We start from the raw sequence: 20011 nt of genomic DNA, 5'->3' as shown, positions 1-20011 counted from the left end.
ATGAGTATTTCCTTAGAAATGCTTTTGGTTGGAGTTCAGTGGTTGAATTTAGTGCCCAATTATTAAATTCAGCAGACTATACGGATTTCATTTCTAGTAATTTGAAAGGTATATGCGAGCATTTGGTTCAAAATCACACATACTATATTATAAAGTCAATGCTGTCATAAAAAGGCTTCCTCAGAGAGGTTAGATAAGTCTATTGCAAATTATTTTATTTGGTGCTCTAGTTTCAAAGATACTCTATGACATTTGGATGACTATGTTCATTGTAAGAGTGTATAATGCCATACGAACTAAGAAAGGCTAGAACCATTTCTATCTTCTAGCTACAATAGTAAGTTTTTGATTACAAATTAAATCACTTAAAACACATGCATATAATCCTAAAATACATATTATAACTGGAGTAGAACAAGAGAATTAACATATTGAAAGCCATACTCAGTGAATAGTGAAATTGGGATAAGAAAGCCATCAGAGTCTTCATAGCATTTGGAAAAATTGTCACAAGTAAAGTAAGTCATGTTTATGATTTACAAACAGGATAATATTTTCTAAACAGAATTAGGAGAATTGAGGTAAGCTTAGGTACTTCTGTTCCAGCTCTGTATACTGTTCATAGATATTATTACTTCATCAAATTCATTATAATACTTGAAGATCTTTAATATAAAGGATATAAAATATAAACCAGGGTACCTCTGTTTGATTTTTAGTGCCAATGGCCAATGTTCAGAGACAAAAATCACTGGTTATAGGCAAGAAGATGGCACGTACAGAACCCAGTGTAAGTATGGATTCTGGGAGCTTCCTCTATGAACAAAAAATTGTGAGTGTGCACACATACATCGACATTACAACCACTCATAGGTACATGAACCTAGAACATGGTTACTTGGAGAGTTATCAATTCTTCCAAGCAGTTGAGATATGCTACAAAGTCAGAGTACATTGTTGGTCATCTGAAGTTTACATGGAGAAGAACACTATTACCTGAAGATATAAGCAATGCTAACAATATCTCTAAATAGTTTCCTGCATGAAAATTTATTTCTATATAATATTCAGTGTCTTTTCTTTCATACAGTATCTTAAACAGGCCTGCCACTCAATGATAGGTCTCAGTGGCCTCAAAAATCTTTACAAACTTTATGCCTCAGACTATCTACTACTTATATTGCAGGCATTATCTATCATCCCAGATTTTTGGAAAATTTAAATTCATGGTGCTATTTTACAGTTTAATTTTCTTTTATTTTGTAGAGATCAACATTTCAATTTTGAAAAGCAGTTAGGAAAAAATCTGTTTAAGAATTTCAGACTGACTAATTTTGTAAAAATTGCTAAGATAATAGCAATATTATTCAACTGAATTATACACAGGATGACCTTTGGTTTGATCTTAAAAGAAGGGAGGGTACATTCTTCTGGCAAGTCTATTGTTTTCCAAGTTTACATGTGTATTTAAAGAAGTCCAGTACTATAAAGTGACCAGATCCTAAAATCCCCCTTTCCCTTGAGTCATGCTTATCAATTAATCAGTGTCAGTAAGTGGAAATACCTCATACATGTAGACACACACACACACACAGAGAGAGAGAGAGAGAGAGAGAGAGAGAGAGAGAGAGAGAGAGAGAAGCACACACAGAGAGACACACACAATATAAAATATAAAGGTCTGGTAAACTTAAAATGTTCATTCTTACATCTTTTGCATACATAATCTTCCAAGATGAAAACTTTTATGCATATCTCTAATTAGTACAGTTAGTCTCTTTTTGCATATGTATCAATTTGTCCACCAAATATTACCATAGTGTGACATCAAAGTTTTACAGTTTTCAGTAATTGACATGTGGCCTTTTAGGATATGGTTATATGGGAAGAAATAACCAACAGAGTGATCCCACAGGTCTTGATGCAAAGAATTCAGAGAAAATGGAGTGTGTCTGTACCTAAGATTCACTATCAGGTTTAAAGAGTTGGAAATATTGGTTACTGTGTTATGATAGGATATGTAAAATAAATAACTATAGGAATATATTTACACACATGTGTCATATGATAGTGAATCAGAGATGATTGCTAGAGTTGGTATCAATATTAATGTTTAGTCAACAGGTAATGTAGTAATATGGGCAGCGGCGGGGCTGCGTCCCCAACACCCCAGCCGCCTGGCTCGGCTAGCTTATGCCCCGAAATAATTACACAGACACTGTATTCTTTTAATCACTGCTTGGCCCTTAGCTCTAGCCCTTACTGGCTAATTCTGATATCCCAATCAACCCATCTCTAATAATCTGTGAGCACCGGTCTTACCGGGAAGATTCTAGCCTAAGTCCATCCTGGGTCGGAGCTGGGGCATGGCATCTCTCTGAAGTGTCTGCTCCGGAGAGGAGAGCTGCGGAGTCTGACCTCACTTCCTCTTCCTCCCAGAGTTCTGTTCTGTTTACTCCTCCCACCTATCTCCTAACCAATGAGAGCCAAGCAGTTTCTTTTTTTTTATTTTTTATTTTTTATTATTTGGTTTTTCGAGACAGGGTTTCTCTGTGGCTTTGGAGCCTGTCCTGGAACTAGCTCTGTAGACCAGGCTGGTCTCGAACTCACAGAGATCCGCCTGCCTCTGCCTCCCGAGTGCTGGGATTAAAGGCATGCGCCACCACCGCCCGGCCAAGCAGTTTCTTTTAATTTAACCAATGACCTTCCTCCATCAAGGTAACATCAAACAAAGTAGAAAACTAAGTGACACTCACTTTGAAATGTTTCCATTATTACAGTTGAAGGTGATGGTAGATTTAAACCTGTGCATGCAACACCAGACAACATAGTCTTTATCTGTCAGAATGTGGATCGAGCTGGCCGGACAACAAACCTGATTTATGTTGCTGGTAAGAATGGTAGTGCATTTTTGGAATAGTAACAAAGGTATCACCCTGAAACTGAAGATTAAGTCAGATTCACCCTCGAAATACTTTATCATGGTATTTCTGGACTCCTGTCCACTAAATAACAATCTGATTGTTTCGTGGATCGACACTATATTTTAATTTGAATAGTATAGTCATTGAATACTAGAGGCTAAGGGGAAGACTATTGGAAGTGTTTATGTTCATATTGCCTCACTGGAAGGAATAAAGCAAATATTATTTTCCCAAAGTTCAGACATTTTTGAGTGTCATTTGACCCAGTGTGTACTAAATTAAAATATGAACTCTAGAGTACAGAGTCGGCAGAAATGTGAAGGTTCTATTGACAGGCCTTCATGACTCTCTAGTGTTATGTTTTTGAAAGTATATAGGATTGAGATAAATGAATTATTTAGGAAAGTTGTTTTTTTTGATACATCATGAATCCCTGAAAAGTGATGTCATAGAACCATATAGACTTCATTAAATGTATCCATGGAATCTGAGGAAAATTTTTATTGAATTTATTGATCCAACCAGGGTAGATGAATTTTGAGCAGTTGGGATTTTCCATTGTGCATCATGAAGGTACATGAAGGTAGCAATGTAAATACTGTATAATTCTACTGAACGTGTCTGTGACATTGTTATTCCTGCAATGTAGGAAAAGGTAAACCTTTGACTCCTGAACAATATGAAAAACTTGAGGAATTTGCCAAGGAACAGAACATTCCAACAGAAAACATCCGAAATGTTCTGGCTACAGGTAACTTCAATGAATATTTTTTGCTCTGCTATATATATTCTGTGTATCAGTGTATTCATATATATATATATATATTTATAGCGAATCTATCTATCATCTATCTATCTATCTATCTATCTATCTATCTACTCAGTAAGGACCTGATTTTAGACTATATCTAGTCATATGCTATCTTTCAGTTGCTATTTCCAGCAATAATCCTTGAGGAGCTGTTCTCATTTTCTTATGAGAATATTTACGTCAGTCCTTACACTACTTATGTTCTTTTACAGATACTTGTCCTCAATAACTACCATCTGTAGGTGAGTAGAACAAAAGCCAGGCCTAACCATCTTGATATTTGAATGAATTTGTGCTTATTACATAAAAAATTATAAAAAATATGTGATCAAATTAAAAATGAACTCAAAATTGGCAAAATCAAGACAGGATATTATGTGTCTTTTAAAGCAGAAAATCTTTATTTTTGTTTATTTTTTTTTTAGTTGTTGAAAAAAAAAATTCCGCCTAGTCCCCATTTCCCATTTACCTCCCCCTCCTCCCACACGTCGCCCTGTCCCCCCACTCCCCTCCCCCTCTCCCCTCCCCCCACACCACTCCTCCTCCCTCTCGAGAATGAAGAGCAGTCCAGATTTCCTGCCCTGCGGGAAGTCCAAGTTCCTCCCATTTCTATCCAGGACCAGGAAGGTGAGCATCCAAACAGGCTAGGCTCTCACAAAGCCAGTTCATGTATTAGGATCGAAACCTAGTGCCATTGTCCTTGGCTTCTCATCAGCCTTCATTGTCCGCCAAGTTCATAAAGTCTGGTTTCATCCCATGCTTATTCAGTCCCAGTCCCGCTGGCCTTGGTGAGCTCCCAATAGATCAGTTCCACTGTCACAGTGGGTGGGTGCACCCCTCGTGGTCCTGACTTCCTTGCTCATGTTCTCCCTCCTTCTGCTCCTCATTTGGATCTTAAGAGCTCAGTCCGGTGCTCCAATTTGGGTCTCTGTCTCTATCTCAATCCATTGTCAGATGAAGGTTCTAAGGTGAAATGCAAGATATTCATCAGTATGGCTATAGGATAGGGTCATTTCAGGTTCCCTCTTCTCAGCTGCCGAAGGTACTAGCTGGGGACATCTCCCTGGACACCTGTGAGCCCCTCTAGAGTCAAGTCTCTTGCCAACCCTAAGATGGCTCCCTTAATTAGGATATATATTTCTCTGTTCCCATAACCACCCTTCCTTTATCCCAACCATCCCATTGCCCCAACCTCCCCCCATCCTCCCCCTCTCACGTTTCTCACCCCATTTCCCCTTAGCCCCATGCCACCTCACCCCCAAGTTTCCAGTTTTTGCCCGGCAATCTTGTCAACTTCCCATATCCAGGCGGATGACTATATGTTTTGCTTTGGGCTCACCTTCTTATTTAAATTCTCTAGGATCACAGATTATGTGCTCAATGTCCTTTATTTATGGTTAGAAACCAATTATGAGTGAGTACATCCCATGTTCATCTTTTTGGGTCTGGGTAAAGCAGAAAATCTTACAGTGATATAAATGAAGGATAGGATATTTTTTTTCTATTGAAAAAAAATTTCCGCCTCCTCACAGCCTCCCACTCCTCTCCCCCTCCCCCTCCCCCACTCCTCTTCCCCTCCTCCCACTCATATCCCCCTCCCCCCACTCCTCTCCCCCTCCCTCTCCAGTCTGAAGAGCAATCAGGGTTCCCTGCCCTGTGGAAAGTCCAAAGTTCTTCCCCCTCCATCCTGGTCTAGGAAGGTGAACATCTAAACTGGCTAGGCTCCCACAAAGCCAAAACATGAAGTAGGATCAAAAGCCAGTGCCATTGTCCTTGGCTTCTCAGCAGCCCTCATTGTCCACCATATTCAGAGATTCCGGTTTTATCCAATGCTTTTTCAGTCCCAGTCCAGCTGGCCTTGGTGAGCTCCCAATAGATCAGCCCCACTGTCTCCGTGGGTGGGTGCACCCCTTGTGGTCCTGACTTCCTTGATCATGTTCTCCCTACTTCTGCTCCTCATTGGGACCTTAGGAGCTCAGTAGGATAGGATATTTTTATAAATATTTATAAAACAATGTGAAGGATTTTATCTAATTCAGAATTGCTAATATTTTTATATTGAGGAATATTCCATCAAGAAAATATGTCTTGTCATTTGAAAAATCTTACTTTACTTATGATTTTGTACTATATTTTTTTGTCAAATACAAAAGCATGTTGATCTTTTCAGTATATTCCTTGAAACCTCTCAATACAAATTTTTATGTAGCATCACAGAATGTCATTATTTTCTGCCAACAGTGATCCTATACAATCCAAAGCACAAGATATTGGTGATTTATAGGAAGGAACTATTTGTGTACAATCCTTTCTCTATACTCAATATATTGTTATGTTTAATTTTCCTTCCACAAACTCTCAATGACCCAATCTTTTCTATCTGTTCAATAATGTTTTAATTTTTGCTTCCATGCCAGCAGAGACATAGGAGGAATGGAATCATGCATCATATTCTCTTCATCATCGCAACAGGATCACATATAAATCACTATTTCTTTTTTTAATGAATTCTCCCCTCTCCTGTGAAGTCAGAATACTATATACTAAATTCCTGACTTGCCTTTCCTTTCCCTTTTTATGATCTATGAGCTCATCTTACCTTTTGAATGATTAAATAAAGTGATTCAAGAAGCAATATTACCTTGTGAAAGGGATCTCATTCAAAAAACACATAAATATTCACTAAGCTAATTAAAATAATCACTCCAGTGTAACAAATGATATCTGCATTACTAAAACCAAATGAAATAATTAGAAATGTGACAATTACTGGAGTTGCATGAGCAAGAACACTGCAGAAGTGAATTTTATCTTGTGCTACATATTTACTTTTAGCTAAAAATGGTGATTATCAGTTGAACAGTCCTAACATTCTAAAAGATTTCACAGAACAAACTGTTTGGGTCTGCCTACATGTTACACATTATTTAAAAGAGAGGATGAAATACGTTTTCAAAAGTCCATCTGAGGGGATTATCTTTTGTTAAATACTTCAGGAAGCAAATGGATCAAGATACATATGAGTCACTCCCATTTGAAGAACAAACTCATGAGAATGATATTCCATAAATGCCATGCCATACCAATATGCATGTGTTTATTACAGTTTTTCTCTTTGTATTACAATGATTTCTTAGGATGTAGTTAGCTATCAAATTAGAAAAGGCAAATGCAGTCTTCTTTGAGGGCTTGGGACAAGGAAAAAGAAAAGATATTAGACAACGTTGTTACATTCAGTCTCATGAAGTTTAATGATATAATGAAAGCAAAGTACATTAATATTCAAAAGAAAGAGATATGAATAAGAAACAATGACATAATTTTCTCTTAAAAATCCTGTTATTTAAACTTTCAATGTGTGCCTTACAAAACATTACTTCAGAAAAAATAATTGACTAATGTCTTCTGAAAATTTGGTATATTCAGTGTACATTTATACCATTTCACCCTCATTCTCCAACTAATTCTTAGCATTCCTGTGTCTTCTTTTTCCAATTTCTACAACTTCTTCATGAATATACATATTTGTTTGAATATGTGTGAATGTGTGTGTTGAGAAAGAGGATGTTCTTACAAACATTTATAGTCCAACTGTGTCCATTTAGGGTTTCCAATATGCATTTATATTTAGTGCTGGCCCCTTGGTCTTCAATTACTTATTACTTATAAGTTGTCTTATTTTAGAGGTAAAAGGATTATGGCACTTCTTTTTTTTGTTTTTTTCTTTTTTTTAATTTATTTATTTATGAAGGATTTCTGCCTCCTCCCAGCAACTGCCTCCCATTTCCCTCCCCCTCCCCCGATCAAGTCCCCCTCCCTCATCTGCTCGAAGAGCAATCAGGGTTCCCTGACGTGTGGGAAGCCCAAGGACCGCCCACCTCTATCCAGGTCTAGTAAGGTGAGCATCCAAACTGCCTAGGCTCCCCCAAAGGCAGTAAGTGCAGTAGGATCAAAGACCCACTGCGATTGTTCTTGAGTTCTCAGTATTCCTCATTGTCTGCTATGTTCAGCTAGTCCGGATTTATCCCATGCTTTTTCAGACCCGGGCTAGCTGGCCTTGGTGAGTTCCCGATAGAACACCCCCATTGTCTCAGTGTGTGGGTGCACCCCTCCCGGTCCTGAGTTCCTTGCTCGTGCTCTGTCTCCTTCTGCTCCTGATTTGGATCTTGAGATTTCTGTCCGGTGCTCCAAAGTGGGCCTCTGTCTCCGTCTCCTTTCATCGCCTGATGAAGGTTAATATTCAGGAGGATGCCTATGTGTTTGTCTTTGGATTCACCTTCTTATTTAGCTTCTCTAGGAACATGAATTATAAGCTCAATGTCCTTTATTTATGGCTAGAAACCAAATATGAGTGAGTACATCCCATGTTCCTCTTTTTGGGTCTGGCTTACCTCACTCAGGATAGTGTTTTCTATTTCCATCCTTTTGTATGCAAAATTCAAGAAGTATGGCACTTCTTTTACTATCAGTGGTTGCTTTCTAAGCTAGCAAGCCTTCAAATGGCATGGAAGTTCTAAAGCTCACCATTCATATCCTGATAACATGGGTAAAGTATGCACAATCTGAGAGATAACTCAAAGGTAATTAGTTGAACTTACATCTTGAACTGTAGAACATAAATCTTGCTTGGTTCTATAAACATGTCCTACTACCATTGTTCTTCTCATCAACCAGTATAATTTCTAAGTGTATTCTGAATGGTAATTGCTTAAGCAACACTATTAGAGATGATTTAAATACCAGTCTCAGTTGGTAGTACTCTCATTCTGAAGAGGAATAATCTTCCTTCATCAAATTTTAGAATGCCTTGTTTCTGCAGATATATTCTTATAACAGCCAGAATCTTCCCAAAGGTGTCTGTTTTTCAAGTTAACAAAGCCAGGGATTCTCATTTCTCTGCCTCCTCATCAAAATGAACATCAAGAAAACACATGATTCCATATCAAACATGTATTATACAACTAAATATCATGTTCTAAGAAAGTGAAGCACACATGTCTGAGAAACAATTTAAAGTGTTCAATATAGTTAGCAATCAGGGAAATATAATTAAAACTACTCAGAGATTTTTATCTTACTTCTCTTAGACTGACCAAGATTATTAAAAGAAATGATGCAGGGAAAGGGCTGCACTTGGCCCTGGTTAATGGAATTGAGAAAGTGATTCAGTAGTAATCAAAATCAGTGGGGAGGATTCTAATATGAGAGCATCAGTCTTACCACAAGTCCTTCAAAGAAGAATTACAACAAAACTCTCTTCACATTTTATTTTTAAACATGGAATGGGAAGGATCACTCCCAAACATGTTATATATAGCCAGTGTTAATTTAATACCCACCAAAATCACACATGCATTCATCCATATGTACACATATGCGTGCACATAGAGGAAAACATAACTGTTGATAATAGAGGCAGAAAACCATTATAAAGTACTAGAAATCTTTTTTGAGGGTTTGGACAAGGAAAAGGAAAGATATTAGACAACGTTACTATATCTAGTCTCTTGAAATCTAAAGTTATAACAAAATCAAAGTACATTCAATATTCATAGGCAACAGATATGAATAAGAAACAATTACATAGTTTCTCAAAACCTGTTATTTAATCTTTCTTTGAGTGCCTTGTAAAATAATGCGACTTCAGAACAAATACTTGACTGATGTTTTGTAAAAATTCTGTATATTCAATGTACCTTTATATCTCTTCATCCCCATTCTCCAAATAATTACTACTATACTTCTGCTCCCATCTCTTTTTCCAATTTCTCCAACTTCTTCATGAATATACATATTTATTTGAATATATGTATGAATTTGTGTGCGCGTCTGTGTGTGTGTGTGTGTTTGTGAGTGTGTGTGTGAGTGTGTGTGTAGTTAGTGCGAGGAGACTGACAGAAAAATTCATAGCCCAACGGTGTCCATTTAGTGTTTCTAACATGTATTCATGTTTAGTACTGGCTCCTTAGTCTTCAATTACTTATTACATAAGTGGTCTCTTTATAGAGGTAAAAGGAATATGACTACTATTTTTACCATCAGAATATGGTAAATCTTCTAAAATGCTAAGTCTTCAAATGGCACAGAAGTTTTAAAGTTTACATGGGTAAAGTGTGCCCAATCTGAGAGGTAACTCAAAGGTGATTAGTTGAATTTACATCCTGAGCTGTAGAAGATAAATCATACTTGATTCTATAAACATTTCCAACTATCAGTTGTTCTTTTCATCAACCAGTGTAATTTCTATGTGTATTCTGAATGGTAGCTTCTCAATCAAGACAACTAGAGATGATTTAAATTCCTGTCTCAGTTGGTAGTACTCTCATGGTGACCAGGGATAATCTTCCTTCATCAAATTGTAGAATGCATTGTTTCTGCATATGTGTTCTTATATTAGCTAGAAACCTCCAAAAGCTGTCAATTTTGTAAGTTAACAATTCTAGGGGCCCTCATTTCTCTGCCCTCTCAGCAAAATGAACATCAAGAAAACAAATGACTCCATTTCAAAACCTGTATAATAGAACTAAAAATCATGTTCTCAGAAAGTGAAACACAAATGTCTGAGACACACTTAAAGTGTTCAATATCCTTAGTCATCAAGGGAAAAAAATAAAAGTATCTAGAAAATTTGTCTTACTGTTGTCAGAATGACCAAGATTAATAAAAGAAATGATGCAGAGAAATGGCTACACATGGCCCTGATTGGTGTAAATGTAAACTGATTCAGCTGCTGTTAAAACCAATAAGGAGGATCCTAAAAAGACAATATCAGTCTTATTATAAGTTCTTCAAAGAATTACAACACAAATCTGTTGAGACTTTATTTCAGGAATCCACAAGGATGAAGAATTGAACCAATACTGGAAAGGGTACCTGAAATGCTCTTTCCCTCTAATCAGATCGATGACTACATTAATTGTCATTGTAGAACATTCAACCAGTATCTGATGGAAGCAGATGCAGAGATCCACAGCTAAGCACTGTGCCACACTCCTGGAGTCCAGTCATAGAGAAGGAATATTGATATTATGTGCAAATGGGCCAAAAACATGATGGGGAAAACCACAGAAACAGTTGACCAAGGCTAGTGGGACTGACATCTGGGGAACCTGATGAAACTAGGCCCTCTGAATGTAGGTGACAATTGTGTGGATTGTGCAGTTTGTGGGCCCACTAGCAGTGGAACCAGTATTTATCCTTAGTTCATGAACTGGCTCTTAGGATCCCATTTCCTATGGAGGGATACCTTGTTCGCCTATATACAGGGAGGAGAGCCTTGGTCCTATCTCAAGTGATATGAAAGACTTTGTTTTTTTTTAATCTTTTTTTATTGAGAAAATGAGAAAAAAAACAAGTTTCCACCTCCTCCCAGCCTCTCATTTCCCTCCCCCTCCTCCCACCCTTCTCCCCCTCCTCCCACCCTTCTCCCCCTCCCCCCACTCCTTTCCCCCTCCCTTTCCAGTCCAAAGAGCAGTCAGGGTTCCCTGCCCTGTGGTAAGTCCTAGGTCCTCCCCCCTCCGTCCATATCTAAGAAGGTGAACATCCAAACTGGGTAGGCTCCCACAAAGCCAGCACGTTACATAGGATCAAAACCCCTTGCCATTGTCCTTGGCGTCTCATCAGCTCTCATTGTTCGCCATGTTCCGAGAGTCCAGTTTTATCCCATGCTTTTTCAGTCACAGTCCAGCTGGCCTTGGTGAGCTCCCAATACATCAGCTCCGCTGTCTCAGTGGGTGGGTGCACGCCTCGTGGTCCCGACTTCTTTGCTCTTGTTCTCCCTCCTTCTGCTCCTCATTGGGACCTTGGGAGCTCAGTCCAGTGCTCCAGTGTGGGTCTCTGTCTCTATCTCCATCCATCACCAGATGAAGGTTCTATGATGATATGCAAGATATTCGTCAGTATTGCTATAGGATAGGGTCATTTCAGGTTGCCTATCCCCAGCTGCCCAAGGAATTAACTGGGGACCTCGGCTTGGGCACCTGGGAGCCATTCTAGGTTCAAATCTCTTGCCAACCCTAAGGTGGCTCCCTTAACTAAGAATTGTGCTTCCGTGCTCCCCTATCCAACCTTCCTTTATCCCAATCCTCCTTTTTCTCCAAGTTCCCCCCTTCCTCCCCTTCTCCCTTTTCTCTCCCCATCTCCCCTTACCCCCATCCCACCCCACCCCCAAGATCTCAATTTTCTCTCCGGCAGCTTTGTCTACTTCCCATAGACAAGAGGATAACTATATGTTTTTCCTTTGGTTCACCTTCTTACTTAGCTTCTTTAGGATCACCAATTGTAGGCTCCTTGTCCCTTATTTATGGCTAGAAACCAATTATGAGTGAGTACATCCCATTTTCATCTTTTTGGGTCTGGGTTACCTCACTCAGGATAGTGTTTTCTATTTCCATCCATTTGCATGCAAAATTCGAGAAGTCATTGTTTTTTACCGCAGCATAGTACTCTAATGTGTAGATATTCCACACTTTCTTCATCCATTCTTCCATTGAAGGGCATCTAGGTTGTTTCCAGGTTCTGGCTATTACAAATAATACTGCTATGAACATAGTTGAACAAATGCTCTTGTCATATGATAGGGCATCTCTTGGGTATATTCCCAGGAGTGGTATTGCTGGGTCCAGGGGTAGGTTGATCCCAAATTTTCTGAGAAACCGAAACACTGATTTCCAAAGTGGTTGCACAAGATTGCAATCCCACCAGCAATGGATGAGGGTACCCCGTCCTCCACAGCCTCTCCAGCAAAGGCTATCATTGGAGTTTTTTATTTTAGCCATTCTGACAGGTGTAAGATGGTATCTCAAAGTTGTTTTGATTTGCATTTCCCTGATCGCTAAGGAGGTTGAGCATGACCTTAAGTGTCTTTTGGCCATTTGAACTTCCTCTGCTGAGAATTCTCTGTTCAGATCAGTGCCCCATTTTTTAATTTTGTTAATTAGCATTTTAAAGTCTAGTTTCCTGAGTTCTCTATATATTTTGGAGATCAGACCTTTGTCTGTTGCGGGGTTGGTGAAGATCTTCTCCCAGTCAGTAGGTTGCCTTTGTGTCTTAGTGACAGTGTCCTTTGCTTTACAGAAGCTTCTCAGTTTTAGTAGGTCCCATTTATTCAATGTTGCCCTTAATGTCTGAGCTGTTGGGGTTACACATAGGAAGCGATCTCCTGTGCCCATCTGATGTAGGGTACTTCCCACTTTCTCTTCTATCAGGTTCAATGTGTTCTGACTGATAGTGAGGTCTTTAATCCATTTGGACTTGAGTTTTGTGCATGGTGATAGATATGGGTCTATTTTCATTCTTCTACAGGTTGACGTCCAGATATGCCAGCACCATTTGTTGAAGATGTTTTCTTTCTTCCATTGTATACTTTTGCCTCCTTTATCAAAAATGAGGTGTTCACAGGTTTGTGGGTTAAAATTAGGTCTTCTATACGATTCCATTGGTCGACTTCTCTGTTTTTATACCAGTACCACACTGTTTTCATCACTGTAGCTCTGTAGTAGAGTTTGAAGTCAGGGATGGTAATGCCTCCAGAAGATCCTTTATTGTATAGGATTGTTTTGGCTATCCTGGGTTTTTTGTTTTTCCATATAAAGTTGATTATTGTCCTCTCAAGATCTGTGAAGAATTTTGATGGGACCTTAATGGGTATTGCATTGAATCTATAAATTGCCTTTGGTAGAATTGCCATTTTTACTATGTTGATCCTCCCAATCCAAGAGCAAGGGAGGTTCTTCCATTTTCTGGTATACTCCTCAGTTTCTTTCTTCAATGCCTTAAAGTTCTTGTCAAATAGATCTTTCACTTCCTTGGTTAGAGTTACCCCAAGATATTTTATGCTGTTTGTGGCTATCGTGAAAGGTGAAGCTTCTCTGATTTCCCTCTCTGCTTCCATATCCTTTGTGTATAAGAGGGCGACTGATTTTTTGGAGTTGATCTTGTATCCTGCCACATTACTAAAGCTGTTTATTAGCTGTAAAAGTTCTTTGGTGGAGTTTTGGGGGTCGCTTATGTACACTATCATATCATCTGCAAATAATGAAAGTTTAACTTCTTCCTTTCCAATTCGAATCCCCTTGATCACCTTATGTTGTCTTATTGCTATTGCTAGAACTTCAAGCACTATATTGAAGAGGTATGGCGAGAGTGGACAGCCTTGTCGTGTTCCTGAGTTTAATGGGATGGCTTTGAGTTTCTCTCCATTTAATTTGATGTTAGCTGTCGGCTTGTTGTATATAGCTTTTATTATATTTAGGTATGACCCTTGTATCCCTAATCTCTCCAATACTTTTATCATAAAGGGATGTTGAATTTTGTCAAATGCTTTTTCAGCATCTAATGAGATGGTCATATGGTCTTTTTCTTTCAGTTTATTTATATGATGGATTACATTGATAGATTTTCGTATGTTGAACCAACCCTGCATCCCTGGGATGAAGCCTACTTGATCATAATGGACAATTTTTCTAATGTGTTCTTGGATTCGGTTTGCCAGTATTTTGTTGAGGATTTTTGCATCGATGTTCATGAGTGAGATTGGTCTATAATTCTCTTTCTTGGTTGAGTCTTTGTGCGGTTTTGGTATCAGAGTAACTGTAGCTTCATAAAAGGAATTTGGCAGTGCCTCTTCTGTTTCTATATTGTGAAATACATTAAGGAGTATAGGTATTAGGTCTTCTTGGAAGTTCTGGTAGAATTCCGCATTGAAACCATCTGGTCCTGGGCTTTTTTTGGTAGGGAGGTTTTTGATAACCTCTTCTAATTCTTCGCGACTAACAGGTCTATTTAGATTGTTCACCTGGTCCTGATTTAACTTTGGTAAATGATATTTATCTAAGAAAGTATCCATTTCCTTTACATTTTCCAGTTTTATGGCATATAGGCTTTTGTAGTAAGATCTAATGATTCTCTGAATTTCCTCTGTGTCTGTGGTTATGTCCCCCTTTTCATTTCTGATCTTATTAATTTGCAAATTCTCTCTCTGCCGTTTGATTAGTTTGGATAGGGGTTTGTCAATCTTGTTGATTTTCTCCAGGAACCAGCTTTTTGTTTCATTGATTCTTTGGATTGTTCTCTGTGTTTCTATTTTATTGATTTCAGCCCTCAGTTTGATTATTTCCAGTCTCCTACTCCTCCTAGGTGAGTCTGCTTCTTTTTTTTCTAGAGCTTTCAGGTGGGCTGTTAAGTCTCCAATGTGAGCTTTCTCTGTTTTCTTTAAGTGGGCACTTAGTGCTATGAACTTTCCTCTTAGGACTGCTTTCATCGTGTCCCATAAGTTTGAGTATGTTGTTTCTTTATTTTCATTGGATTCCAGGAAGACTTTAATTTCTTTCTTTATTTCTTCCTTAATCCAGGTATGGTTCAGTAGTTGGCTGTTCAGTTTCCATGACTTTGTAGGCTTTCCGGGGGTAGCATTTTTGTTGAATTCTAACTTTAATCCATGGTGATCTGATAAGACAAAGGTGGTTACTAATATTTTTTTGTAACGGTGGATGTTTGCTTTGTTACCGACTATGTGGTCGATTTTCGAGAAGGTTCCATGAGCTGCAGAGAAGAAGGTGTATTCTTTCCTATTTGGGTGGAATGTTCTATAGATGTCTGTTAAGTCCATTTGCTTCATTACCTCCATTAATTCTCTTATTTCTCTGTTAGGTTTCTGTCTGATTGACCTGTCCATTGGTGAGAGAGGAGTGTTGAAGTCTCCTACTATTAGTGTGTGCGGTTTGATGGCTGCCTTGAATTTTAGCAATGTTTCTTTTATGTACGTGGGTGCTTTTATATTAGGGGCATAGATGTTCAGGATTGAGACTTCATCCTGATGGACTGTTCCTGTTATGAATATAAAATGCCCCTCTCCATCTCTTCTGATTGATTTAAGTTTGAAGTCAACTTTGTTAGAGATTAGTATGGCCACACCTGCTTGTTTCTTAGGTCCATTTGCTTGATAGGCCTTTTCCCAACCCTTTACTCTGAGTAGGTGCCTGTCTTTGTGGTTGAGGTGTGTTTCTTGTAAACAGCAGAATGTTGGATCCTGTTTTCTTATCCAATCTCTTAGCCTGTGCCTTTTTATAGGTGAGTTGAGTCCATTGACATTATGTGATATTAATGACCAGTGGTTGTTAACTCCGGTCATTTTTTTTTTTAGTCGTAGAGTTTGTGTGTTTCCCTTCTTTGGTTTGTGTTGATGAAGGGTCTCTAGATGTCTGAGTTATTGTGGTCATTGTTGGACTCCTTGGTTAGTGATTTTCCTTCTATTACTTTCTGTAAGGCTGGATTTGTGGCTGCATATTGTTTGAATTTGTTTTTATCCTGGAAAATTTTATTTTCTCCTTTTATAGTGAACGAAAGTTTGGCTGGGTATAGTAATCTGGGCTTGCATCCATGTTCTCTCAGTTTCTGCAGTACATCTATCCAGGACCTTCTGGCTTTCATGGTTTCCATGGAAAAGTCAGGTGTAAGTTTGATAGGTTTACCTTTGTAAGTAATTTGGCCTTTTTCCTTTGCCGCTCTTAATATTTTTTCCTTATTCTGTATGCTTTGTGTTTTGATTATTATATGGTGAGGGGATGTTTTTTTTTGATCCAGCCTATTCGGTGTTCTGTATGCTTCTTGCACCTTCATAGGTATATCTTTCTTTAGGTTGTGAAAGTTTTCTTCTATAATTTTATTAAATATATTTTCTGGACCATTGAGCTTCACTTCTTCTCCTTCTTCTACTCCTATTATTCTTAGGTTTGGTCTTTTTATTGTGTCCCATATTTCCTGAATGTTTTGTGATGAGAGTTTGTTGGACTTGCTGTTTTCTTTGATCATAGTGTTTATTTTCTCTATGGTATCTTCAGAATCTGAGAGTCTTTCTTCTATCTCTTGTATTCTGCTGGTTATGCTTGTTTCTGTAGTCTCTATTCGTTTACCTAGATTTTCCATGTCCATCCGGCCCTCTGTTTGTGTTTTCTTCTTTGCCTCCATTTCAGTTTTCAAGTCTTTAACTGTTTCCATTATCTGTTTGATTGTTTTTCCTTTGTTTTCTAGGGTATCATTCACTGATTTATTCAATTCTTCAAACTTTCTGTTATATTTCTCATCCATTTCTATAAGGGCGTTTTTTACATGCTGTTTAAGGGCGTCAATCACTTTCATGAAGTCAATCTTTTCTCTTTCTTGATTAATGTGTTCATGTCCTTCCGTTGTGAGGTCGCTGGTTTCTGGTGGCTTCATGTTGCTTTTCAGTTTGTTGGGCGAATTCTTGCCTTGGCGTCTGCCCATCTCTTCTTCCAAATGCTCCCTTATGGATCTTCTTTTACCAGATCAGGTCTCCTTGCCTACCCAACGCGGCCTCCCCAATGTTGGCTCTCCTGGCACCAAGGGATCAGGTCTCCGTGCCCAACACTGGCTCGTCTAGCGGGGAAAGATCAGGCCTCCATGCTGGTTGGGCAGCGCGCAAACAAAGCGCCTACCCTGCTTGGTGCAGGCAGGCCACAGAAACAAAGGAACTGCAGCCCTCCTGGGCGCCCCGAGGACTGGGACCTAGCGCCCAGACAGGCTGGGCTGGGCGATGCCACTCGCCGAAAGAGGGCGGTGGGGCCAAAGTGGGGGGCGGTTCTGTACGGCAGCTGGGTGGGCCAGGAAGAAAGAGGCAGTACCCAGGGAATAGAGGCCCTGCAGAGAGCCCAAGAAGGACAGGAGGCCAAGGAACCCCCAAGCTCTCCGTCCCCGGCTGGCGCCGCGGGCCAGAAACTCACCCCAACTCTGGTTCTCCTGGGCTGAGAGATCAGGCCTCCGTGCTGGTTGGGCAGCTCGCAAACAAAGCGCCTACCCTGCTTGGTGCAGGCAGGCCACAGAAACAAAGGAACTGCAGCCCGCCCAGGCGCCCCGAGGACTGGGACCCAGCGCCCAATGCCACGCGCCGAAAGAGGGCGGTGGGGCTGAAGTGGGGAGGGCTCTGGACGGCAGCTGGGTGGGCCAGGAAGAAAGAGGCAGTACCCAGGGAATAGAGGCCCTGCAGAGAGCCCAAGAAGGACAGGAGGCCAAGGAACCCCCGAGCTCCCCGTCCCCGGCTGGCGCCGCGGGCCAGAAACTCACCCCAACGCTGGTTCTCCTGGGGCCGAGAGATCAGGCCTCCGTGCTGGTTGGGCAGCTCACAAACAAAGCACCTACCCCTCTAAAAGACTTTGTTGACTCCTCATGGATGGCCTTACTTTTTCTGAAGAGTGGACAGGAGTGGAATGGGAAAATTTTGGAGGGAACGGGAGGACAGGAAGAAGAGGGAACTGTGATTTGAATATAAAATAAGATTATTTTAAAAATAAAATAAAAAAGAATTCAACTATAGTCATACATGGAAGGGAAAAACTTTTCCTAACTGAACCATCCCCCTAGGCCATGTGGGGTTGAATTTTAATTAGCAATGATACAAAAAAATAGAATGTAAATAATCACCCCAAATATGTTATATACAGCCAGTGTTAATTTAATCCCCATCAAAGGACAGAAACACATGCATACACAGAGAGGCATGCACTCATGAATGCATATGTACATCTGGGCACATATAGAAAAACATAACTGGAGATCATACTGACAAAAAATCTTTAATAAAATACTAGAAATTGAATACACACCCATATCAAGGGGATTGTCCATAATGATTAAGGTGGCTTTATTCCAGGGATACAGGCTTGGTTTACACAGAATTCTATAAATATAATAAATCATTCAATGCAATAAAGGCAAGAAAGCACATTATTATCTGAATAAATGAAGAAAAAGCCTTTGATAAAATTCATCATATTTTCAAAATAACATTCCCAGAGAGAATGGAGGAAATATACTTCAAAATATTAAAAATTATGTCTGAGAAACATACTGTCAATACCATTCTATATGCAGAAAACAAGCAAGGAATCCCACTAAAATCTTGAAGACGACAGGGTGCCCACTCTCACCATTCCTTTACAATGTCATGTTGGTTGCCTTAAAGTGAACAATTCAGAAAGTAAAAGAAATTATAATCACACACATATGAAAATATGAATTTAATCACCCCATTTTCAGATAACATGGTATTATAACTAACATATGCCTAAAAAGTGCCAGAACACATGTTCTGGAGTCAACAATCTTAGCATCTTTATAAGCAAAGAATCATCTTATAGAAATCAACAACTTTTCTATAAACCAAGTGTAAAGCCACCTTAGAAATATATCATGTTCAGAATCCCATTTACAATAGTAAGAAAGGAAAAAAAATATCTTGGACAAAACCTAAAGTAAAAGAAAGTAATTTTTCTTCCTTTAAATTGTATTTATTGAGCTATATTTTTCTCCAGTTCCCTTCTTTCATTTCCCCTCCCCTTCTACCATAATCTCCATGACCCCTATATACCCAGATTTTGACATTTTATACTTAGCATGTAGATTATATCCATGTATCTCTCTCTTAGGGTCCTCTTTGTTGTCGAGGCTCTCTGAAATTGGTCACTGTAGGCTGGTTTTTCTTTGCTTTATGTTTAAATCTACTAATGAGTGAATACATACGATATTTGTCCTTCTGAGTCAGGATTACCTCACTCAATATGATGTTTTTTGGGATCCATCCATTTGCCTGCAATTTTCAAGATGCCATTACTTTTTTCTGCTATATAGTACTCAGTTGTGTAAATGTACCTAATATTCTTTACCCATTCTTCAGTCAAGGGGCATTTAGACTGTTTCAAGGTTCTGGCTATGACAAACAATGCTGCTGTGAACAGAGTTGAGCACATGTCATTGTGGTATGATTAAGCATTCATTGGTTATATACCCCAAAGTGCTACTTTTAGATCTTGAGGTAAGTTGTTTCCTAATTTTCTGAGAAATTGCCATACTGATTCCCAAAGTGGCTGCACCAGTTTTCACTCCCACCAACAAAACAGGAATTTCCCCTTTACCCCATATCCTCTCCATCATAAGTTGTCACCAGTGAATTTGCTCTTGGTCATTCTTACAGATTTAAGGTGGAATCTCAGAGTCATTTTGATTTGAATTTCTCTGAAGGTTAAGGATGTTGGGCATTTCCTAAGTGTCTTTTAGCCACTTTAGATTCCTTTGCTGAGCGTTATCTGTTTAGGTCTCTACTCCACTTTTTATTGGATTATTTGTTCTTTTTGATGACCAATTTCTTAAGTTCTTTGCATATTTTGGAGATCTGTCCAATGTGGGGTTAGTGAAGATATTTTCCCAATCTTTAGATTGCAGTTTTATCTTGTTGAATGTTTCCTTTGTTTTAGAGTATCTTCTC

General features: G+C 39.1%; 1 protein-coding gene across 1 annotated transcript in view; it reads left to right on the top strand.

The window, feature by feature from the left end:
* Positions 1–20011, top strand: part of LOC142841714 (odorant-binding protein-like) — an 84467-nt gene that overhangs the window by 770 nt on the left and 63686 nt on the right. Inside the window, exons 3-5 of the mRNA XM_075958663.1 lie at positions 720–790; positions 2781–2891; positions 3574–3675. Of these exons, the coding sequence (XP_075814778.1) occupies positions 720–790; positions 2781–2891; positions 3574–3675 (284 nt within the window). The remainder of the gene's footprint in view (positions 1–719; positions 791–2780; positions 2892–3573; positions 3676–20011) is intronic.

Source organism: Microtus pennsylvanicus, chromosome X (genome assembly GCF_037038515.1).
Source record: "Microtus pennsylvanicus isolate mMicPen1 chromosome X, mMicPen1.hap1, whole genome shotgun sequence".
NCBI lineage: Eukaryota > Metazoa > Chordata > Mammalia > Rodentia > Cricetidae > Microtus > Microtus pennsylvanicus.
This window is presented reverse-complemented; position numbering and strand designations above follow the sequence as displayed.